We start from the raw sequence: 26691 nt of genomic DNA, 5'->3' as shown, positions 1-26691 counted from the left end.
ATTCAGGCGGATAGTTGACGACATCATCTTGGTTTGTAGCCGAATCAACTGATTTATATATCCTCAATTCGCCTGTAATTTGTTCTTGAATTTCGAAATTTAATTCATTTACTTCTATGTTTTTTTGCAGCCAATATAACCCGTTCGCTCAACCAATCATGGTTTCTGTAATTTTAAGCAGCATCTGGAAACACCGTTTGAATAAGTTCATCTTTTGATCGAGTTAACTGACAAAAATTTTGAGCAAAGTTAATGCAACCAGTCAAGGTGTCTATAGGAAATTCGCCATTACCAATGTCAATGAGTTGTTTAGAGAATATGTCTCCATATTGGTCATTTTGCAACTCGACACGTATACTCTTGCTTAAGCGTAATACCTTGACATGTTTCCACAAATTGGAGGACTTTAAATATGCATTGAGTTCATCAGCTGGCGATGATTGTGGAATCACTGGCAATGTTTGACGAAGATCTCCGGCTAATAAAATCATTGCACGACCAAATGGGTTATGATTGCTCCGTAGATCTTGTAAAATATGTTCGTCTTCTGTTGTTCTTAAAATATATATGGATTTTTTCAGCTCTGCATGATTATTCTTAGAATTTATTTAACTATTTGTGAATGAAATCATTCCTTAACTAGTTCTGAAACTAAAACAAAAGAAAGAATATTGCGAGGCCAATCAAATCTATAACTCTTACATTTTCTGACTTTTCAATTTGGGCTGGTTCACGATATTATCACTTTTGTGTGAACGCATTAGATCCTCCAACGCGAACGCGCATTATTTGTATGGGGAAAAGAAAAGGGCTGCTTTAGGGGTTTCCCGGAAATTATTCTAATTTTTCTCGCCGTACAAACCATCCTTGGACTTCAAGGAACATTAAAAAAAAAGAATTGTTAAGATTGGTCCATGAGTTCTTGAGTTACGCGCTTACCAACACATTTTGCGATTCATTTTTATATTATAGATTATATATTTTATGACTTGTTCAATACAGCATATTTTCTTTGTCCTACTGAAAATAATAAGCCAAATACGTTTATTTTTCTCGCATTAATAAAACGACCTTTACTGATATATAATGTGAATAGGGACGTATAGTTTGCCGCAAGTCGTAGGTACGAATTCTTAGCTGAATGATATGTAAATGTTTAAGGAATCAGAAAATATGCTTAAAATTCCAGGAATTTGTGATAAAGCCACGCCTACAAGAGAAGGTTTGTAAGTATGTAAGTATGCAGTTAATTTTAATTAAGGTTCTTAAACAAAACAACCGGTAATGCCATCGATTTCAACCCATCAAGCTTTGATAAAAATAGATTTAAGCGACTTGCTAGGAATGTATGCACACATACATAAGTATGTAGTATATGTATGTATGCATAGGAGTGTTTTAATTTTATTTATGTACATACATACACGTGCATGTGCATGCATTCACTCAATTAAATTCACCGTCATTAACTTACCAGCGCCACATAAACCGGTCGGTCGGCGACCTGAGTGTAGCGAATCCTTTTTCATGCGTTGAACGATGCGTAACGCTGTCATGGAGACCTCGTGGGTTTTGGCGCCGAATTGCAGCTTGTTTGCGAAGCGCATGATATACAAGCAGGGATCTAGAGGAGAGAAAAAGAAGAGTGAGTGGTGAGGTGAATTCAACAGATGGAGAAATAAATAAATAAAGAAATTTTTATGTTTGTCTTGTGAATGTGTGTGTGGGTGTGAGTATATACAAGAAATACACCAATACGGAAGTTGCGGAGCCTTGAGCACGAAAAACGCACAATAAAAACAAACAAACGAAAAAAAAGTAATAAATAAACATAAAAAATATAACAAAAAATCAATGATAGCCAGCCATTTGTGTTATGGCGTTATACAGCATGAATGATTAAGCAATTTTTCGAATTTTTTTTTTTATTGAAGTATTCTGCTATACTTCTTTTATTGAAGGGGATTCACAGCTTATATTTATTTTTATATAATTATTTTTTAAGTTTATGTAACCGTACATGTATCAAGCATCTGTTCAACATCTTGCGAATCGTAAGACCTTTTTATAAAATTTAAAATTATGAGTAAACCTTTCTTGGACTTAAGAAACACAAAAAAAAAAAAAAATTAAGGAAATATATTTGATATGATGTAGTCGCTTAAAAGTGGACTTAACTGTATAAGAGCTATTTGTGTATATATAAACATATGTATGTATATAGCCTCACCTACTATGTGGAGTAGAGTAAGATTTTTTAAAACTCCCTTTATTGGCTTTTGAATCAAAAAGAATGAAGACTTCATACCATATCATTTCTTTTTAGTTTATATTTTTTAAAGATCATTTATCTAATAAGTGGCTAAAAGGTTATGATTTTTTCCGCTAGAAATCTTTGAGGTTAGGGGTAGTCAGAATTAAAAAAAATTGAATTTTTTTTGCATTTTCTCGGGCGCTCCGAAGCGTTCGAGAGCTAGTAGCTGGCAGCAGCTGCACTTTAAATGCGTTTTTTTTTTCAAAACTATGTTTTTTGAACTGGTGATCACTGTAACTTAAAAACCGCTTGGTATATAAAATGTATACTACTTTTGAAAAACATAAAAAAGTCGTGCCTGATCGAAGGCATTTTTTTTGCAAAAATTTCGATTTTTTTTTAACAATAATTTGTCGGTTTCTTTCTTGAAAATCTGAAAAATATTTCCTGAGGCCGCCAAATTGTTAAGTTTGAAAAAAAAGACCGATCAGGCACAAGATTATCTATTGATAATTAATAATCTCCAAGGACTTGTCATGATCACCGCAAGGGACTTCTGTAGAAACGGGGTATACACAAATAGCGATAACTTTTACAATTATTAATTTTTTTTGTATTTTTGCTAAAGTCAAGTCGAATTATAATGTATTAATGCTATGTTTTCAGTTTTGTAAAATAAAGCAACTGACTAGCAAAAAAAAAAATCATTGAATATCATCATTTTTTTGGCCCTCTGACTACCCCTAACCCCTTAGTGAGGCACGTCTCTCCATGCACTTGCATAAGTAACATCGAGTTATACTAAAAGCATCGATTGAAAGTGATACTACGCTTTAGAGAAAGTTCAGTGATTGACCAACTGAGTGCTTCAGCATTCCAAAAAGAAATCCATTATTTTCTCGGTGGATATCTCGTAAAGTATCGATCAAACCATTCACAGTTGTCAAGGTAACATTTCACACTAAAAAACGGTAGGCCCTGAAATGGTGCTGTTTCGACTGATTGGGTACAGAGGGAGAGAGGTGTTAAGTGAGTGGGTTTGATGGGGCATATGAAAAGGTTGTTAGTATCATGCGGGGTGCCTTCACATGCTGGACATATATTGGGTATATCGGGGTCGATTAGAGAAAAGTAGGAGTTTAACCCACTACAATATCCAGAATGCAATAGGGCTAAAGTTGTGCGGGTTTCGCGAGGTGGCTGAAGCTCTTCACCTGCAATGTGTGGTGGTTGAACTCCAATAACGGGAGCTTAGGAAGGTGATGACGAGTCTCCCGATAAATTTGGTTTATATGTCAGTATAGCGGCAGTTTTGCCATCAATATTCTCCGAAAATGCCTCTATAACCCTGAGCTTTTATATATATTAAATGGATATATTATTATCATAAACCCCCGTAAGATAATCTACATTTTTTGTTTTGCATTTCCTTGTCTGGTTGTCTGTCCGTTAGAGCAGAAATTTTTTACTTGCATTAACATTTCACACTTAGCCGTTAAGGCGTTAAACGACCTGAAACGCTTTGCTAGTTTCATCGAAAAACCCATATTTTCTTATGAGCATTTGATTTTCGTGCCATTTTTGGAAGGTTACAATTCGCAAAAATTGTGTAGCTTAAGAACAAAAAGCTGTTATTGTCATGTAAACAAAAATAAAATAAGACAAACAAAAACAGCAATTCTTCATTAAGACAAGATACTTGCGAACTTTTCTTCAAGCAGCGCCAAAAAAGCAGAAATTTATTACAATCGAACCGGCCGCCTAGTGCGACAAAAAAGTAGAAACTGAGTGTCAATTGCTGACTAAGTTGAACACAAGTTCGTTACTGAAGTCTTTTGATCTACGCTCACTACAACATTTTGAGCTTTCAGATTTTTGCAAACATCCGCTTAAATAGGCAGGCGCTTCTTTGCATAAGTGAATTTAGTTGTTTTTCTTTTCGTTTTTTTAACGAAAAAAATGCAATTTTTACTCAATCTGTCTTTTTCTACTTTTTTCACAAATTCTTTTTATATTTTTATTGCTGTCACTTTACCCACTCGCTTGTTTGTGTATGTTTTGCATGTTTTCGCTACGAATGAGTAGAAGATTATCGAAAAATGTATTGAGAAGCAAACAAAAAAAAAACAAAAAATATTAATGAGTGAAATAAAAACAATTTCAAAACCAGTCTGCAATGTTGCATTCATTTGGTTTGTTGTTGCGCCTGGTTATTCGGCGATGGGCAAGCGACGACTGCGCACTTGCTCAAGATCGGGTTCAAGATTTTCTCCGCTGCAAGCGGCGACTGCGGCTGCAATCAAGCGGCAACAGCGCAGCCCCTACTTTAACATAGGCTAAGTACTGGCCGCTGGCCTGCAAGCAGCTGCTGCGCCAAACATTACTGCAAGTGTCTCTCTGCTTGAGTCAGTTGCTCTTTCACTGACGTGCATATGCAGTTGGCGGGTTGCTTAGTGGGTCGGCTCAGCCGCCGCATTGTCGATTCGTCGTTCGAGTTAATGCCTTGACGAGTTTGTGCGTTTTTGTTTGTCATTCAAGGTCAAATTCTTGTCTTGCCTCTTGGCTTTTTTGACTGACAGTGTCGACGACGACATGTTGTAATGACACATAACTGTTAAAATTTTGTTTATTTGTATTACGATTTTTTTGTTAACAGTGAATTTATTGCGTTTGCGAATATGTGCCTAAAAAAAATTATTTTATTAACTCCAATTCAAATCAGGCTAAAATAAGATAACAAGATGATTAAGATATTTTTTGGAGAAATTTAATTTATAATTTACAGGGCCGTCGAGGTAAATCCGGAATGTTGAACTTAAAAACGAAACTATTGGATATTTACTCAAAAATAATTTTATTTGCACTTAACTTTGTATAATGTGAGTACACATATCATAGTTGAAAATTATTCAATGTAACTTCCATCTCGTGCAATTACCTGCTCCAGCCGGGACCTGAAGCGCCCACATGCGCGAGCTACCTCCTCTTTGTCCATTGTGGTCATCACTTCCTCGATGGTTGTCTTCAGAGCGTCCTTAGTGTTATGAGGCTCCGCGCTAACTTTTGCTTCAACTGTGCCCCACACGTAATAATCAAGAGGATTACAGTCTGGGCTTGAAGGTGGCCAAAAATCTGGTGACCAGTGGTAGGGTAGGTTGTTCTGGAGCCAAGCCTGAGTCTTCTTTGCCTTGTGAGCAGGTGCGGAGTCCTGCTGAAACACATATTCACACACAGCAGCCACGCGGTCCATCCAGGGTTGCGTTTTTTTGCAGCCAAATCACTCAATTATCTCTTTGGGGCTTTTTCCGGCGCGAAGTGACTCTAGTATCGCAGCTCTTCTATCCTGCTCTCGACTCATCGTTTCACTAGCACTTACTCCGGCACTCCAGTGTCAATCAGAAAACAATACACTAAAAATATGTCCCTTTATCAGCGGTTTTAGACTTAACGCTACTGCTCCAGAGCTTTCGAAATGTTTTCCGGATTTACCTCGACGGCCCTCTATAATATATAATTTATATATGCGAGTATATTTATAAATATATATTTCTATTCTTTATGTATCCTCATTTAAGCAAAATCTGTCCAACAAATTACGAGTATTAACAAGAAAATATTGGATTTATGCCTGGTTTGTGCTATAAGTCATGATTTAAAAAATTTTTTTTTTTAGTATTTTCACACCCCTGATTCAGTGCATCCTTTTTGCATGCCTTTTTGTTCTTAATATTATGGAAAAAAATGTAATCTATACAAGGTGGTGCAAATTTGATCATCGAATTTGGTTTATGAATAACTTTTTTACTAAATAAAAAAGATTATTTTGAGTCATCGAAATTCTTATTTTGTTCTTTACGAATTCCTTTGCTTGTCTGTTTCTATACTGCAGCTGTCTAGCTCATAAGTGCTACGTACCATTTGCAAAAAATGTTATAAATCTTCCGATAGGGTGATTAATTTTGCGCCACCTTGTATATATTCGTTTGGAGAAAAAGAAATCCATTAATTTTGCGTAAATGGTTTGAAACTGTTTTTTGGTCGATCTTAAGCTCCTGAACGATGCTACGACTGCTAATATGTCGGTCAACTTCGAATATTTCTGTGATTGTATTGACATTTGCGGCATATCGATATTTTCTTTAAAATCAAAAATGTCTGAACGAAATCGACGAAACCAAAATTGCTCGTAATTAGCTATTACATCATAATAGTCCGGGAGCCAGGGGTCGATTTTGGACTGCGTTTTTATACCGTTAAATTCTTGAAGACTAGCATCTACCATCGAAAGCATTATATGCGACATTAAACCTCCTTCCGGTAGATCTGCAGGCAATATATAACGCACGCAGTGCGGCAATAAGGCTGAACACTCTAAACAAGTGGTCAAACACGGATTATGGTCACGGTAAAATCCTGGCTGGCACTTTGGGGCTTCCCGGACTGGTGGACTATGCACTCCCGCCTATACTTGCCATTACAGCGTTTACGACCCTCCTACCCTCAAGGGAAGAGTGGGAACGGGACGATGTGAGACAGGGCGAGTCCATCCATGTATACACAGATGGCTCAAAGCTCGAGGGCAGGGTGGGCGGAGGTGTATATTCCGAACATCTGGGGATCTCTTTCAGCAATAATAAATGCGGTATCCGGAAATGATATCTACATTTTCACTGATAGCCAAGCGGTGATAAAATCCCTCAAAAAAAGTCGACAACCTCCAAGGTAGCCAGGAAATGCCGCACATCTTTTAACGAGATGGCTGAGTCATTTCACCTAAAAGTAACATGGGTTCCTGGCCATTGCGACATTGAGTGTAACTGCAGAGCCGATGAACTAGCGAGACTTGGCACCAAGTTGATCGATGAGTACATATGGTAGACAATTACAAAGGCATACCTTTACAAACATGTAAGCTACATATCCTTGAAGAAATCGTAAGGAAAGCAAACAATAGATGGCACAATGAAGCCACCTGCAAAATCACCCATCAACTGTGGCGGACTCTCAATGCTAAACGCACAGAATCTTTGCTAAGCCAAAATAAGCATAGTCTTAGCACACTGATTTCAGTCATAACGGGGCAATGTCTAATAGGTAGGCACGCCCAAAGAATGGGTGTGCAAGCACATGACTTCTGTAGAAGTTGTCTTGATGAGACAATTTTTGAACGAATTGGAATTGGAATTGGATCTGCAGAAATAAGAGGTATTCTAAAATTTTTGAAAAACACACACTGGTGTTAGGAGAAATAGGGAAAGCTCCCACGCGGCATCACAAGGGGCTATGAGCCTGAGTGTGTCCCACAGGACAACCGCTTCAACCTAACCTAACCTAATGTCAACAATACACACAAAAAATTTGAGCCGGCATTAAATTTTTTTTTCGACACGTTTTGCACGATCCCATGCACGTACCCACCGCTACTGGATCAGCTGACGGTTGGTTTCGTCACCCTTTGGATGGCGTCTGCCTTCAGTAATATATTAAAATCAATTGGCATGAAAAGATGAGGTCAAAATGACCCCTGGTTTCCGGACTATAAACACCATTCATAACTTTAACGGCCTGGCTTGCATTTTCGAATTTTCGCATTTATCAAAGAAAAACCGTAAAATCTACGGAATCCTCTCTTTGTTGACTTCCATTATTGACACCCTGTAACTCACAACTGAATGGAACAAACAAAGAACAGCAAATGAGTTTTTCAGTGTGAAATGTCACCTTGACAACTTTAAATCGCCTGATCGATAATTTACGAGATATCGATCACTGATGTAGTCAGAAAATAAGGGATTTCTTTTTCGAACTTATTACGATATATTCAGCAATTCGTGAAGAACACAGCGGGGAACATTTTTGTGGAACCTTTTAACCCTCTAACTCCTCAAAAGGTGGTCACTTTTTGTCTCTTTTGTGACAAGCGACCAAAAATACTCATAACAAATGGTTATAACGGGTTTAAATGTGCTACACAAATATTTACCTTACAATTCTACTAAAAGCCTCTAAATACAAAGCTCAAAACTAGTAAAAATCAAAAATATGGCAAAACAAAAAATATGTTTTAAGAGTTAATTTCGTGCGTGTATAAAAAAAATGTTTGATAAAATTTAAATTTATGATCATACATGGTTGCCAGGTTGCTTGTCTAAGACACTCGGTGGCCCTAAGGCCCATTGTGATACTTGCATTTGATTTCTATCGCCTAACTAAGTAGCGTAAATCACTTAGATTTTCTTAAGAGGGAAATTGTTACCCTCAAATGAGACATTTTGTACAAAGATCTCCCAGACCTTCGAAGAAATAATCGCTAAGATATTTGTACGGCTTCTTTCAAGAGCAGAACATGCACAGTGGAGGTGTTGTACCGACTCAATTTCTTCTTCATCTCCTGCAGCAGTCATTGAGGTACAGCCATTCCACTGGTTAAAGTGCCAATCGCGCACTGAGCCGTTATGGCACCTGCGAGAACTACATCTCTTGAATCCAAACAGACGTTTTGTTCTTTTAAGATACAGTTGTGGCCAGAGCGCTTCGGGGACCCTGCAGCCAGTAGTCACAGACCAACTTCTATTGGTGTTCGCGATTACGCTCAAGTCCATCGCAGTGTATAGTTCATTTACAGGAATGCTTATGTCTGCTACCACTCGCTGTAGGTCAAGCTTAGAGCTTTTCCTTGCACACTCATCCCTTCTTTCATTTCCCTCCACTCCAGAGTGACCGGGGGCCCAACAAAGTGTGAGGCTGTGTTATTGGATAAGCCAGAGCGACCTCCCGAATTTTCTTTAATACATCATACAGTTGATGTGGTAAGGTTTGCTAGATCAGTGGGGGATCATGCAGCCAGACTCAACCTCCTCTTCAATGCCATCTGCAGAAGCTGTCAAGCGGAGGGTGTGAAGGAAAGTCTTTTCCACTACTTATGTGAATGTCCAGAGCTAGCTAGGGCACGACTTCGCTCCTTCGGAAAGCCTTACTTACAGCAAATTAATGACATCTCAGACAGCGAGATAGAGAATTTTCTGCTTTACTTGGACTTCACTAAATGGACTTGACTTAGAAACAAAAAAAAAAAAAAACACATTATCACACGAGGACACTGGTGGTAAAACGGTGCTGGTCACTAATTAGGATTATTTCAGTGAAAATACTCAACCACTTCAACAACAACAACAAGGTTCGCCGGAGGTAAGTAAGTCCATTAGTCTTATCATTTTTGCTGCTTAGTCAAAGTTGCCGTACACTTTCAAATCGCCGATATACGTAAATTTTTTTTGGCCTGTAACCTTAAAAACTAGATTTTGTTGCAGAGGGTTATTTATAATTGCATTTCTTTTAAATGAATAGATGTACGCGTATATGTGGACTTTTTTGGTGACTGATTTTCATGTTTGTGAGTGTTTCCGTTTTTTTTAAGCTAAACAAGCAATTTTTTCCCCGTGGATTTTAACTTTAAAATCATTAGTGTGCATGAACGTGCAAAGAAAAAAACGTAAATCCAATCTAAGAGCTCTACAAGCGGAAATATTTGCCACGCTCACGTATTTTTAATTTACTCTAATGCCGTTTTTTCATGTTCTTATACCCGTATCGAAAAAATCACAGCCTAACCTGACCTTGCCCAACAGTGTTTGGCCATTGGACGCACACATACATGCACATACCTACGCACGCGTTTAAATATATGCTCGTATGTGCTTAGTGGCATTATTTTCAGGCAGACTACGCAAATTACCTTTTTTCTTTATTTTATTTTTTTTTTCGAGAATATATAACCTAGAATGACTTTTTGACACCACAATTCGCACGGCGCATGCATAAATTCATCAATGCTAAGCCAAACCACAGCGATCAGCGATATCTACTCAATGACAATATGGACAATATTAGTCGCACTACTTCGCTTGAATATTTACTTTTGATTCTTGAACTTTAGCAGGTAAAACGAAACCAAAGCGCGAAGCAAGCGATTTGCCTCTAAAGAACAGAAAACACAGTTAATCGCTGATCTCTACGTGTGGCTGACTGTGTGTGTGTCTGCGTGTGTGTGCGTGTGTTAATTTCTCATGCACATGACAGAATTTTTCAGGGTCACTGTTTTTCGTAGCAGAAAAAACAGCAGCAGCAGCAGCCACAATAGCAAAAACAAAAACTGAGCAGCTCAAATGCAATTATTTCGAAACACACGAAATAAAATGCGAGTTTTGATTTAAAGACTTTGAAAATATAAAAACCGATTTTGTCTTAATGTGTCTACAGTGCTATTATTGGTAATGTTGTTAACGGTACATTTTTTTGTAATGCAGAATAATTGGTTTTTAGATTGACATTGAAATTTCGATGCCGTTGAACTCGTTTTTTAATTGTAATAGAAGAATAAATTTGGGCAATCGACTCAGAATTATTTTGTAAACTTGAAGTGAGATGTATTTAATTTATTTCATTTCAATTTATTTATCATTAAATGAGTAAACAATATCGTAAGTTCGAAATAAATTGCTTTTGAATTCATAACAACAGCTGAATACTACAAAAAAGCAGATTAGGAGAGGTTTTTGAATAGGCATAAAGCGGGTAGAAATAAAATCGTAAACCTTCACAGACATACTCGCAACAACAACGCAGTAAAATTTTATGGCAAACGGATAAACTGGAGTCAATAAATTAAAAAAAAAAATTAAATTAAATTAAAATTAAGAAAAAACAAGCTTTTATAAATAAGATTAACGGTCGGTCAGGTAGTTAAAACAAGCGCTGAAAAGTCCCGGGCCTAACAAAGAAAACAAGTTTCTTTTTTTAATTCAAAATTAGCTTTAATCATCAACTTAAATTCCATCAAGAACAACGCAATTATTCCAGCGCCGCTCTAACATTTCAATACCATTTTTGTGGAGCGATTTATCTTTTGCCTCAAAATAGGCTTCAGTTTCAACGAAAACCTCTTCATTCGAGTGAAATTTCTTACCGGCGCGCATTTTTTTTAGATCTGCGAACAGCTAGTAGTCGCTGGGAGCCAAGTCTGGCGATTTGGGTGGATGTGGGAGTAATTCGAAGTTCAATTCATGTTGTTGTTGTTGTTGAAGTGGTTCAATATTTCCCCTGAAATAATCCTAATTAGTGACCAGCACCATTTTACTACCACTGTCCTCATGAGATGATGTCTTTTTTTGTTTGTTTCCAAGTCAAATTCATTTTGTGAGACCCAAGTATAGCAGCAAATTCTTTATCTCGATGTCTGAGATCTCATTAATTTGCTGTAAGAAAGGCTTGCCGAAGGAGCGAAGACGTGCTCTAGCTAGCCCTGGACATTGACATAAGTAGTGGAAAACACTTACCTTCACCCCATCCGCTTGACAGCTTCTGCAAATGGGATTGAAAGCGAGGTTGAGTCTGGCAGCATGATCTCCTACTTTCCAATGCCCTGTAAAGGTTGCAGTGGCGCGAGAGGTGTTTGGTCGAGAACATCCGAACAGGTGATTCGTCCTTTCGATTTTGTATGACGGGCATGTGTTTTTTGTTGTAGGCCATATAGCGTATCCTTTTTGAACCACCTATTTTTTTGAGAATGGTAACACAAATGACATGTCAAATGTGTTCATAATTTACTTAAAGGTTTGACATTTACGAAATGGGACGCTATACGCTTGAACAAAATTGGGAAATATTGAAAACCTTTTTCCAAAGTGGTGAGACTTCTTCTTCTTCCGCGGTTACAGTAAATGGCGAGCGTTACCGTGACATGCTCAACGAGTTGTTTCCAAAAATTGAAGAGGATGACATGGACGACATTTGGTTTCAACAGGACGGTGCAACTTGTCACACTGCCTAAGTTACACTCGAACTTTTGGCTACCGTTTTTGAAAACCGAATAATCAGCCGAAATTCCGATATCAATTGGCCGCCTCGGAGCTGTGATTTAAGCCTGTTGGACTATTTTTTGTGGGGAGCCGTTAAGCACAAATGCTATGCGAACCATCCAGAGACGATTGATGCTTTAAAACACGAAATCGAAGTTGCCATTCATGAAATTGGCGCCCAAACAATCGAAAATGTGCTTAAAAATTGGGTTGATCGAATGGCCTACTGTAAAGCCAGTCGTGGTAGTCATTTGAACGATATTATTTTTCATTCATAAATGACAATGTTCAATCTTCAAAATACAAAAAAAAAAAGAAATATTGATTAGTTTTTTTTGATAGCCGATTCAAAAAGCAAAGTTTACATGGCCCACCCTGAAAAAAATCGGGTCTTTCTTTCTGACACAGACTGAAATATTGAAAACTTTAATTAAAATTATTTTTTATGTCGTTGCCACCTAACATTGCATAAACAGATTTAAAATATTGCTTTTAGCGCAGCGAGAAAACGAAATTCCTCTCGTCATTAAACAAACAGTAGGCGAATTCGCGTATAAGAGACTTCGTTTGTCTAGAAACTAGCATTAACACCGATAACAATGTCAACCTTTAAATCCAACGGAGAATCTCTCTTGCCAACAAGTGCTACTTTGGACTAAGCAGGCAATTGAGTAGTAAAGTCCTCTCTCAACGAACAAAACTTACACTCTACAAGGCTCTCATCATGCCCGTCCTACCCTATGGCGCAGAAGGGTAGACGATGACAACATCCGATGAGGCGTCACTTGGAGTGTTTGAGCGAAAGATTCTGCGGAAAATTTTTGGACATTTGAACGTTGGCGACGGCGAATATCACAGGTGATGGAACGATGAGCTATATGAGCTTTATGACGACATAGACATAGCGCCGCGAATAAAAATCCAGCGGCTACGTTGGCTGGGTCATGTTGTCCGTATGGATACGAACGCTCCGACTCTGAAAGTATTCGATGCGATACCAAAAACTTAATTTTAGAAGCAAGCGAGGCCGCAGCCGCCTGTTACTTATGGTATAGGTTAGTTTAGTGAATCCACAGCGATCTCACATCGATCCGAGAATTGATTCTAGTATTGTCTAAGATTTCTGAGACTGTTCGTCCTTCTTACACACAAAATACGTTTGTCACCATAGACGCTGCTGTTCCTGATCACAAATACTCGTGTAATTATGTGATGTGATCTTTAGCAGACCATTATTCGGCTATGCGCGAATTTGACAGAATCACCTGATGGGCTGATGTTACTTGGGATATCCCATCCCAATCAACGCAGAAATCAACCGATTACACTTCATTGACGTCTGAAAACCGAGTGTGTAAAATGATTGTGCAGAATTCGGCCGAATCTCTCAAGTGACGCGGCAGCCGAAGTTATCTCACAATTTTCTTTTTCACCATAGTCAAAGAGCAAACCAGGTAAATCTATCGCATTCAAATAATAGCTTTTGTTTAACTTATTAGGCAATCCCCTTTAAAAAAGAATATTAATTTATTTCCAAAATACCCGTCTTGTTTTTGGTACTGTATATCATACGAGTAAATACAATACGAACTCACGGCCTTCAAACTAACAGCACTGCATAAACGCAGTCGGTCTACGTTTTCATTGTATTTAAGATGACCACTTAAACTATGCATTGCACCCACTGTAATTACGCCTTCTAATTAAAACATTTGTTTAAGCAACTGTCTTTAAATAATTTCCGCAGCAATTTTATCTTCGGAAAAATAATACAAAAACTAATTATGTATTTAGAAATAATAGGATTGTAATTACTTTTTCACTGGCAATAATTAGCTTCTGAGAGTTTTTAGTTATTTTAAAGATGTTTGTAGCTGGTTTGCTTACAAAGTAATCGCTGCCCTATGAGGTATTTGGTACCAAAAGTAATACAATTCGTAAATATTTATTTATTCATTTACAGGGTCCGGCACTCGAAGTGTGAATTAAAAAGGGCATAAATTTAGTTTGGAAAATTACTTTTATTCAATTCAAAGTAAAAAATGTGTGAAAATAATACAAAATTAAGAATCAATTTACTTTCGCTCGATATGACCACCTTTCGCCTTGAGACGGTCCAGAAACGAATCGCAGCTGCCCGAATGTTACTTGTAGGTATTTTGGGGAACTCGCGGACAATAGCTTTTTTCAGGGCCTCGGACCTTGCTCTCCAAAATGGCCCAAAGAGAATACTCTACCGGATTCGCGTCTGGTGAATTCGAGAGCCATTGTGTGGACGTTATGAAATTCTGAACGCTGTTTTTTAGCCATTCTTGGTTCACTTGTGCTTTGTGAGACGATGTCCTGTTGAAACGTCCATGGTTTGCCACCGAAATGTTTGTCTGCCCACGGCTTCAAATCAACCTCCAGAATACTTTCCTGATAATATTTTGCATTTACCTTGACGCCAAACTCGATGAAAACGATTGGAGAGCGCCCATCTGCGGTTACAGCGGCCCAAACCATTACCTGTGGCGGATGCTGTCTCCTGGTAGCCAATCGATGACTCAAATTCTCGTATGAACGGTCGGTCAAATAAACTCTTATCGTTTTGGGAGTTTACGAATTTTTCGATTTGAAACATTTTCTGGTCAGTAAACACAATGTTCGGAAATTGACCGCTTTCGGTCAAGCGAAGCAACTCCTCCGCTCTCTCAAGTCTGACTTGTTGCTGCTTTAATGTGAGATCATCCGCCTTTTGGATGTTGTAAGGCTTAACTTTGAGATAATTTTTCAGTATGCGACAACTCTTGCTAACAACTTTTTGGCAGATTTCTGGATACGAACTCTGGATACCACTTTTTAACACCTTGTTTTGATTTAGGATCATGGCGATAGACCTAAGTCTCATCCATAGCGATGAATCGACGCACAAAATCGACTTTATGATTACGAAAACTTTCTAAATCTTGCTGAGAATGTCGCATTCGAATGTGTTTTTGTTCCATTGTAAGCGAATGCAGTACCTATTGTGCACGCAAACCCAATCCTTCAGTCAAAATATTGCTACAATGAGACGCCTAGGGTTTCCACTAAATCTCTTTCACTCACTCGACGATTTTTCAATACGATATCCTGTATTTTTTCCACGATTTCAGGTGTTGTTGTTTTACGTCTGATTTTGGACGTCCTTGACGTGCATCATCTTCAAGACTTGTACGGCTACGTTGAAAATCAGCAAACCATCTTTCTACTGTACTAATTTATGGCCAAAAGTGCTTATACGCTTTCAACATTCGTTCATAAGTTTTTAAACCTTTTAAACCTTCAATAAATAACAATTGAATCACCGCACGATACTTGATTTTTTCCATTGTAGAAAATACTGTGACACGTCGATGCTACACGGCTTGTAAACAAAGAATGAATTCACAGATTGAAATAAAACATAGCAAAAAATATTTTGGATAGTAGCAATGCCTTCTTTGATCGAACAGCAAAAACTAATTAAACAACCAAGTATACGAGTACGTAGTGAAGAAGTAGCGATTAAAAGAATTAAACCTTAAACCAAGCGCATTCGTTTTCCATATTTTATTGAAGTGAAACTTCTGAGGCGCCGATGGACGAGCGAGAATGGAGAGTAAAATTTCAAGGCCATGCAACGTTTTGGGCATTTTCGTTCCGCGAGAGAGAAAAAAGATATAACGTAGAGGAAAAGGAGAGAGAGAGAGCTATTCTTTATATATATCTTAGATACACTTTAGGCTATTTTTCCTGAGTTTTTCCTTGTGGTTGCTAACTTCTAGTAAGAAATAGCACTGCCTACTTTTTGGCGCTTGTTTGTAAGTACAAACTTGTAGGAAATACAATACATTTTTGGTGCCTACTTTTTACGTTACATTTCCTTGGTGCCTACTGTTTGGGGCGTTTTTTTGGTCTCAATTTTTTTAGCTGTTTTTTTTTGGTACCTACTTTTTGGCGCTTATTTTCGTTTCCTGGCTGGTGCTTGTGCGTACTACAAAGTGCTATCCATTCCGATGTCGGATTTATTGGTAATGCCTTGCGGTAATTTGTGCCGTTGCTGCGATCCTGGAATCGCTGCATTTGTGCGGGTGATAAACCCTCGGAGTAGTACGCGTTGTTGCCACGGTTTGTGTCCGGCATTTACCTACACCGGTCGACCTTTCTCCGTTTTTTGTAAATTTTGTCTATTTGTATTCTCTGCAAATGTTGTTAATTTATTAAGATATACATTCTTTCTCTGTCTGTCATCCTCTCTCGGGTCTCTCTCTCTCTCTCTCTGTCTCTCATTCTCTCTGGGGTCCCGCCCTCTTTCTTTGTTTGCCTCTCTCTCTCATTCTTTGTCGGGTCTAGCCCTCTTTCTTTGTTTGCCTCTCTCTCTCATTCTATCTCTCTCTCTCTCTCTCTCTCTCTCTCATTCTCTCTCGGGTCTCTCCGTCTTTCTTTGTCTGCCTTGAACGTTTCACTTCTGTTAAATGTACTACACGCACTTTTTAATATAGTTAGTTTTTAAGAAAATTTTACTACTATATCTGCAAAAAAAAGTCAAAAATCAGAGAAATTTTCAAGTAAAACTTGCATTTTGTTAAACTTATATTGAATTCACCATAAAAGTGTATACCGAAAATTTTTCTAAAAATTCTGCATAAAAATAACGAAATTTTAATAAATTTTTTTTTTCATTTTTATGAACTTTTTACAAAGTTTGGAGCATTGAGTTATATGGTTTCTGTTGCAGAATCCACTACAATTTTATAAGAACATAAAACAAGAAAATAGTTAAAACTTGGTAATTCGGCAAATGCAGGCGTAAATGTTATGCAATAGCAATTTGAGAAAATTTAGCAAATTTACAACCAAATTTTATACAAAAATCATTATAAGCGGGTAAGCGACATTGCAACATCAGCAGCAGTGGCATATGGTGTATGTAGGTATGTATGTACATATGTATATAAAAAATTGTGATGCAAGAAAATGAAGCGAAGACGAAAAGCACGCGGTGAGCAAGGCAAGTGCTGCAGTGGCGAAGTGGCAGCATTAAAAAGCCATTAGTAAATAGAAATGCTTAAAATAGCATTTACAATTTCATCACATGCTTGTATAAACACACACACATACATATACGCAAATACAACTACACTCGCTGCTGCAAATCAGAATATTTTCCATCTTATATGAAAGTCATAAAACATTTTTCAACGCGACTGAGAAAAACGGAATAAGAAAAGTAGAAATAGAAAAAAATTTCCAAACCGATTGAAAGAAAAGTGCAATTCATTTAAGTTTAATAAATACTAATGAATGTAGAGGAGAAGTGGGGGCAAGAGAAAGTCCGCATATAAGAGCATACTCTCAACAACAGCTGAACGAGACAGGCTGGCCAAGTCGCAAAGCAACAAAGTTCACTACTTAAACGATTATCAAATTAGTGTAAAGTGTTCTGCACTAAAATGCAGTAACTTTCACGTCAACATCAATGCCAGCAGCTGCAGTCAGTTAGTGGTGGATGGATGAAAATGTTCCAGGGCAGCCGCTTACTAAAGTAACTAAATGCGAGTTTGAGCGCCTCAAAGTATGTCAAGCATTTGACATGCTTTTTGACAAACACAGCCGTTACTCCAGCACCAGCCACCACCGCCAAGGCTCTGCCGACTGGCAGCGCTAACTAGACGCCTGCCACATTCATACAACTCAAAAACATATATATATATATTATATATAAAAAAAAATTAAAAAAAAAACGTAACAAAATGTGAAATGAACGGTACGCCGGCGGACATTGAATGCAAGTACAATTCAATATACGTAGTGCAACCTTAGTTGTGTGAATGAGTAGCTGCGCATGTCAGGCGCACTTAGTTAGTCAGCCAGTCAACCAGCCAGCAACCGAAGACACCAACGACTTGCTGTGTCATTGCCAATAAAAATGCATTCACTTATATGAACTTTTGGCGCTAAGTGAGCTAAAGTGCCCAGCAGGCTTCGTCTGTCATGAACGTCGTTTGCAGCAGCATCAAGCAGCCAGAAAATCTGTAGCAATATGTTTCCACCAACGCACAATACAAACTCACACACGAATACCACAAGCAATTTGCGCGCATGTAAAATTTGTGTTCAACGTCCAAACTTCCTTCTTCCACTACATTCCATCTTTTTTTTCGTGCGCTGTAGTGGGAAAAGTTTTAATTTTTTTCCTAATCTCTTCAAAAAAAAATAAATAAAAATAAAATCGGAGAAGCAGTCAACAGTTTTGTTGCAAATTGATGACGACCTTTGTAGATTGAGTGCTGTAAATAAGCAGCAAAAGCAACTTGCAGTTTCAGGCTGATGGAGTTTGCTAAGTAGCAATAAATTTGGAAACATTTTTTTGTTTATTTGTTTGTGGGAAAAAGTGGAATACGATTTGTAATAGTTCAGAAACTGAAAGTAATGCGCCACTTTCTCGTCTTCTTAATATATACAATATAAGTAGCGGGTGTTCTTTTAGCTATCGATATTGATAATTATGGTTTCACAGCTGAGAATAGGAAACCGTGTCGACATTTCTGTTCTGTAAAGTTTGGCAAGTTATCATGAGTCGCTTAACGCTTCCAAATAGTGGAAATTTACTTTGAACAAACAAAAACAACAATCTCTTCACGAAATTCATTGAGCGAAGTGTTGAAGAAGACGTCGAAATGTCGACTAGTAGTCGTGCTCAAATTGTTGGCCTTTGTGCGACGACTATATGAAAAATTTTACTTAAAGATTTTTGGGTTGCATGCCTATAAAATACAGCCGGTGCAATAATAGAAGCCAAATGACCGTCGAATGCATCGCATTTTTGCTGATTTGGCTCATTTAATGGTTTGAGGAATAAGTTCATAGCGTTTTTATATTTGCGTTTATTTTACAACGATTTGTTTGCTGTTTGGCAAAGGGTAGGTATTCAATCGATAGAACCTTTTTTGCTTCACAAAACTATGTTAATTGTATTTTTGAGTTCTTTAATTTCATATTAGTTTTGTGGCTTAGAAATGGAATACCCAGGAGACAAAAATCAACATTTTCGACACCTGCTCTTCTTTGCTTTTCAACGAGGTCAAAAACCTGCCGAAGCAGCCCGGGACATTTGCGACGTGCATGGAAAAGGTGTCGTAGGAAATGCAGGACGTGCAAGGAAACGCAAAGTTAAAAAATGACGACTTTGATGTCGACGACACGTCCCGCAGCGGAAGATCTTCTGAATTCAATGAAGAACGTCTCAAATTACTTCTGAGAGAGAACGGTAGCCAAACCGGTCCTTAATTGGCGGAAAAAATGAGCTGCGATCATAAAACGATGCTCAATCACCTTTATTCAATGGAATTTATTTCAAAGTGGGAGCCGGGGTGCCTCACGAGCTCAACGAAAAAACAAAAAAAAAAACCTTCAAATTGGTTCTCAGCATCTCGCCCGCCATCGAGCAACATGCGGTCATAAACAGCGCTTTTTGTACCGCATCCTAACGGGAGATGAGGAATGGTGTCTATACGAGTACATCAATATGAAGCAAAGAAAGGACTGGGTGGCGGCAGAAGATACGCCAAATTGGAGAGACAATCGGGATCTTCATCCAAAGAAGATCATGATATGTGTTTAGTGGGACTGGAAAGGCATGGTGCACTGCGAAATGCTCGAAAAGAATGCCACAAGGAGCTCTTTATTGCCTAGCAACACCGCGTGAATGAGGATATTCGACTGAAAAGACCATACTCCTTCACGACAAACCAGGACCCATGTTGCACAAGTCGTCAAAGCCACACTCCCTCGAATGGAAGGTCATTCAGCATCTGCCGACCGATTACGACCTTGTCCACTCCCTGTCAAATCATACGAAGGGCGTTACCTTCGATAACAAAGAGGTCCTTGAAAACTGGCTCAACAACTGCTTTGACCCCAGACCAGGCGATTTTTAGCGGAACGACATCGAAAAATTCGTCGAAAGGTGGGAAGAGGTTGTAAACAGCAACGGCGAATATTTAAGTGATTATCTGATATAATTATTATTTTTTGTTTAAATAAAAGTCTTCATTAAAAATGCTACGAACTAATTCCCCAAGCTAATAGATTTATTATTCAGATTTATTGAAAAAAAATTGTCAAAAATCGTACTTTTCGAATGGACCACAGCACGTAATAGTAGCATAGAAGCCGCGGTGGATATATGTATGTAGGATATCCTATTAAAAAAATAAATGCCATGAAATTATCTACCAAATTATAAAACAAATATGTTTATACCAACAAAATTTCTGTTTCGTTTTATCATTTCAAGTTCTGAAGCTCTTAAAAAAATACCCGATATATATATAAAATTATGTTCTTCTATTATAAATACAACCAATCGATAGTTCAATTTAGTTCAAGTCCAGTAGTTTGTATGAAATTATGTCGCACCAAGGAATGTTGTAAATAATTTTGCTTATTTAGCTATAAAAAATGTGAAATAAACCTAAACTTAATTCTGTTTACAAATAAGCTACGAAAAAGTTGCATATTTCTCTTTGCATTCAACTAGGAAGGTTAATATTGACTACTGATTAACATAAAAAATTCTTCGAGTGCATGCAATTGAAAGTATTGGCAGTTTTTGTGATGTAAATTTCAGCTTCAAAAGCCAGTCAGCAAATTAAATTTGTAGGATATAAAAATTTTTGTAGACATTAAACAAAATGTATTTCTCTTATTAAGGCATGCCATAAAAGGGGGTTTAGTTTTAGATACTATGCGGCCGACATAGCTGATAAGGTTGGTGAGTGGCACCACCAGTCGGTTGAGCATCGATCTGAATATGAAAAAACAAATGAAAAAGGCGAATTTCTTTAATAACAGGCAATGGCAAAACTACCAGTACATATCTGTCAAGAAAAAGCTGCTTAGCGTCTCAGAAAAAACCATTTCTCGGCCTTAAACTGTAGATCCCTACTTTTGTAGAGCCATATAGAAATTGAAGGAGAAGAAGCTGCTGTTTTCAAGTGAAATAAAAAGCACTAAAATCATAAGTTTTTTTGGAAAATCTGTACCACTAGAGAAACTTAAAACCATCACTTCTAAGTGGTAAACTAGCATTTGTTTGCTAAAAGTGCTCTGTTAAACTTGATGCAGTGATATCTGAACGCAGTTGTTAGATAGGCAACGGATTGCGGCCTGTCTGTGAATCATCTTAAGACGGAGCTCGTCTTATTTACGAGGAAATATAAAATACCCAGAGCTCAACTTCCCTCACTAAGGGGCGCTTCTCTGATGCGTTCTGACACGGTGAGGTACTTAGGTATTATCGTTGACCGCAAGGTTATTGAGGAAAGAGTGAGGTGAGAGAGAATAGAGTTGTTTTTTTAGCTATATAACACTATTGTAAAGCCTGTCTTCTTATATGGAGTGATAGTTAGGTGGAACTCACTAGAGAGGACGACATTGGTTAAGAAACTGGAGAGAGTTCATAGGTCGGCACTCATTGGAATCAGTGGGGCGCTTCGAACGACTCCTACTCTGGCGCTCAACGCAATATTAAATGTGGTATCCGTAGACATCGCAGGCAGAATTGCCGCTACGCGTACCGCAATCAGACGTAGGGGATCGGGCTATAAGCTCAACCTCACTTATGGGCACCCAAGCATCCTTAGAAACTTCGACTTCATCTCCCTGTCAACGGATCAGTGTGTACTCTCGCTTAGTCCCACCGGAACCTTCTCCACTCATATGCCATCAAGGGAAGAGCGGACGGGGGGGCTACACTTGGGGACAGGGTGCGGTGAACTTGTTCACGGATGAATCGAATCTGGAAGGAAAGGTTGGCGGAGGAGGTTTTTGCGAGGAGCTCCCCATCAGACTCAATTTCAGATTAACGGACCACTGCAGTGTGTTCCAGGCAGAGGCAGTCAAGGAGGTAGCTGATTGGCTGCTCGCATGGATACTAACAGTCAGGAAAATAAATATTTACTCCAAAAGCCAAGCGGCAATAAGGGCCCTTGGGTCAGTGACATTGCATTCGAAACTTGTCAGGGAATGCCTGACCACACTTTCGACTGCGTCCGAATTCTTCGACATAAGCCTCATCTGGGGTCCTGGTCCCAGCGACATTGCGGGAAACTGTGATGCGGATGACCTGGCCAGACAAGGGACATGTGAGGTGATCTCCCCGCGAAAGGAGATCATTGGTATCTCCTTGACTACCTGCGTCCTGATCCTGGAAAGATGGGCATCGCGCCAATTCAGCAAACGTTGGGTAAGTACACAAACTTGTAAGGTCGCGAAATCTTTCTGGCCACGTGTGGACCGAGGGCCCTCGGGCGAGGGTGACAAAATATCAAATATCTCGAATCTCGTGGGCTTTCTCACAGGTCACAATGCGCGAGGAATGCATGCTGTGAGACTTAGAATCACCTCAAGTCCTTTTTGCGATGGATGTAGGGAGGATGAGGTGAATCATCTCAGCACCTTCTTCTTGGCTGCCCCGCTCTTGCGGGGCTAAGATCCAGGCATCTTGGGTCTTACTTCTGCTGATATAGCTGGCGTTGACATTAAAAATCTGATGAATTTCATCAGCAGCACAAAGCGGTTGACGCAAACGCAGCACAGTCATCGTTCGTAATCTAGACACTATAAACCCACCCTCCTAAACATCCCAGCACCATCTCTCCCCGCCCCCTCTCCGTATCCCATCGGTCTTTCTCTCTCCCCTCACCTCTTTCATAATGGTAACACAAAGGACGAATCCGTTTTACCTCGTCCAAGTGTGCTCATTTCTTGGGCAACCATACCAACCTCACCTAACCTCGCTAAAAGTTTTCGGAGAATTAAAGAAAACCAACCGCCATTTGATATTTTCAGCTAACATTACTGTCAATCTGAAACATTGTGGGAGTCTCTCTCTCTTTATGTTATGCTTCAACCGAACAGCGAAATGGTGTTCTATTTTCTCTCGGCGTAATCGAAGTGACTCAACATCCAGTCAACTAACTATAGTCAACACCTTTTAAGTATTCGATTTATTACACAAAAAAGAGGTTGTCTGTAAAGTCGGTTTACTGACGATAGTTTAACGTGACAACGTCATAAGAAAATATTGATGGAATGGTTGCAATTTTCAAAACAAAATTTTAATTTTATTTGTTTGATAGATATTTTGTATGGATATAGAGGAGGAGGTAAATGGAATTGCAATGAAATAGGTCAAGTTACATTTACACAAACGTGAAAAATGACGAAACATTTATCAAATTCATGAAAGATATCTTCAATTTCGATTGTGCATCAGACGTTAATAAGTCAACAACACTAAGAGGCACCATCATCGATTTGCCTTTTTCAAGACACTTTACACTCGAAACACTCCCTTTCATTTCCTACTTTTTCTATATATTCTCAACAGAGAATTGGTTCATTACCATGCACACAGGAAGAAGGCATATGCAAATACAAGTATGTGAATTTATTTACAAATGCGCATATACATACATATACATACATATATATGTTCACTCAAGTAGGACAGAGCCAGATGTCACACGTTACCGAACGCGGGGACCGATTGTGCTCTTTGTCGTTCGTTCCGCGCTCTCGCTTGCAGTTCAAGCACATTAGTTTACATTTGCTTGCGTACGGAATAGATTCGTATATTTGATATGTCCATATGACTTGTATGCATCTTTACATATAGATTTGTTCTTTTTGAAAATTGCGCGAAATTGTATATGTACAATATATGCATGTTTATATACATATATTAGTATACAACATATCTTATAAGGTATATGGTAAATATTACCATACATCTTTTCCTTCATATATAATAAAAATAATAATAATAATAACATTAAAACAACAGGTATTATTAACAAACTTGGTTTTATTTCGAATTCTTCAGGTAAATCAAATTAATAATAATCAATAAGAAGGCATATGCAAATACAAATACGTGAATTTATATATATACATTTGCGCATATACATACATATATACGCTCACTTAAGTAGGAGAGAGCAAGATGTCGAACGTTGCCTTTCGTTTGCTTTGTTGTTCGTTCCGCGCTTTCGCTTGCAGTTCATTCAAGGTAACGACAATAAGCAAGGTAACGACAAATGAGCAAGGTAACGGCAATGAGCAAGGTAACGATAAATAAGCAAGGTAGCGACAAATGAGCAAGGTAACGACACATTTTTTCGTGCGTGCAGCCTGTTAAATCGAATTATAAGACGTTATCACGTCAAAAAGTTTAAATCAAAGTAAATCATTGAAAATTTATCTGTTTTACAATTAGATGACTCTCTCGACTCAGCAGTGACAAATATAAAGGTGTAAAACTTACATTTGACATTTATTACGCAGCGCGAGAGCACCAATAAAATGTGTGTGTAAATCAAAGCTGCGTAAAATGACTAAGGTAACGCAGAGAATATGCCATTGAATCAGAGCTGGTCATTTCATAGGCTCCTACGTTCACACGTACACGACAAAAACTGCGTTGCTTTAACACACACATTAGCGTAAATTAATTCTTTTTAGGAATATAAAAATAAGTTAGTAACACTTAGGCTATGTTCTTCATTATTCAAAGTCACTAGTCACTTCAAAAACTAACTAACTACCAGAGAGTATACATAGTTAGAGAGTTAAAATAACTACAGTTAGACTTACTATGATACATATATTCGTAATTTGAGAGGGAGAGCGAAAGGGGAAATTACAATTAAATATATATGTAACTCGTAATCTTTGAAGTAGTGATACCGACGCTTATTGGTTTGCTGTAATGGAGATCAATGAATACCAGACTCTCACGCAATCAAGTAGCAACAACTATTTGACGGATGAACACTTACAAGATCTCTTAAGGATTACTAGAAATGAACATGAAAGTAATATTGTAGCAATAATTAATAATTTGAAAATTAATGCATTTCAATTTCATGGTTTAATTTACATAAATGAAAAATGCTGAATTTAATTGCCTTAAAATGGATTATTTATTTTAAGTTCGAGCTTTTACACTTACATACTTAAAACTCAACTCTCAATTTTCATTTATTTATTTCATTTATACACAAATGAGCCTAAGTCTAGTCTTCTTTAAATTATTTAATTCGTTTGAATCAAATTTAAAAGATTAATAAGTTTTAATTAAACTTTTCGCTTTAATTCTAATACAAATCTGAACGCTTTAGGTACACATTTATTTCATAGAAACTCTGCGTTTGGAGCGAATTTAATTTTGTGGGCAATTAAAAGCATTCGATTTTATGCCACAATTCATTAATTTCATATTATTCATGATATATGCTTCTAGATTATATTTAGGTAACTTTAGGCAATTACTATTAAATACAAAAAAAAATTAAACAAATAAATTTCATTTATAACAAAAAGCAAAATATTAATAGTTTAGAAAAATTGTGTGTTGCAGTGTTATATCCCATTAGATTTTGGTATAATAAATCTCAAGTTTGTAGTGGCTCAAAAATCGCGTCGATTTTTGTCATTTTTTTTTTACAATTGAAACCCTTTCTTGCTCTCACAATGTCTTCTAAGAAATATAGTTCAATTATTTTTGTTTTATTTTGTAAATTTATGAGGGTAACAGCAGATAATAAAAATGTATATTAAGAAAAGAAAATATTGAATTTAAAAACGAAACTCGCACTTGAAAGACCCTACTCTAGAAAATCAAAAGAGACAACCACAAATGCTATGTGATAAGATTGATTGTACGCGATATCAACTAAATCAAGGTTTTAACTGATTTGTAAGACTAACGAGCGCACATAATACACCTCAACCAATACATATGTACCTATACATATATACATATATGAATGGGTAAACAATGATTACCTGCAGTGCATATGAGAGAGCAACTATGCTAATGTAAAACCGGCAAAAGGAGACCTATGTAAAAACTGATGGCGATAATAGCTTCTCTTATTAACATTTCCTGTAAGTAATTTGTGTTACGAGTGTAACAGAGAAAACTGAAGAAATTTAGTTGCCGAGCGAAAAATACTAGAGTAAATAAGTGAATCAAAGAAATCAGGCAAATTAACAGATAAAACATGATAAAAGAGAGGAGGTACTTGAGTTAGGTATTAATGCTAATATATGTAGCTCTTTGTTTATTGGGTTGCACATTAGGTCAAATGAGCGTTTTTGCTGTGCAAAAGTGCTAAGAATGAAAGCGCCGTTTTTTTTCGCAATTATAAATACTTCAAAACAAAGGTGCGTGGATTTTATTTTCACTTAATAAAAAACACTCTTACACAGCACGCGTCAAAGTCAATCGACGTAATTTTTCGTATAAATTTGTTTGCGATGCTTGGTGCAGCGCTTGGTGAACTTTGTGTCCGCGTTTCTCGAGTTGTGTTGAAAATAATTCATTTGTGTAAAATGGAAAATAAAGGGACATGTAAGTATATATATGTATTTAATTAAAACGCTTTATATAGGGTTCTTCAATAGGTGTGCTTCAACTTTTTTCCGATAGGGAGGGCGAACGACGCAATATTTTTTATTTTTCGCTTGTCATTTGTAAACTTCATTAGTATACATTTCATCATGGAA

General features: G+C 37.6%; 1 protein-coding gene across 1 annotated transcript in view; it reads right to left on the bottom strand.

Annotated features, from left to right (window-relative positions):
- Window positions 1-26691, bottom strand: part of LOC128855317 (transcription factor IIIB 90 kDa subunit) — a 94949-nt gene that overhangs the window by 10795 nt on the left and 57463 nt on the right. The window contains exon 3 of the mRNA XM_054090124.1: window positions 1475-1624. Within this exon, the coding sequence (XP_053946099.1) occupies window positions 1475-1624 (150 nt within the window). The remainder of the gene's footprint in view (window positions 1-1474; window positions 1625-26691) is intronic.

Source organism: Anastrepha ludens, chromosome 2 (assembly GCF_028408465.1).
Source record: "Anastrepha ludens isolate Willacy chromosome 2, idAnaLude1.1, whole genome shotgun sequence".
NCBI lineage: Eukaryota > Metazoa > Arthropoda > Insecta > Diptera > Tephritidae > Anastrepha > Anastrepha ludens.
The sequence above is the reverse complement of the archived record's forward strand: the minus strand, read 5'-3'. Positions and strand labels throughout refer to the sequence as shown.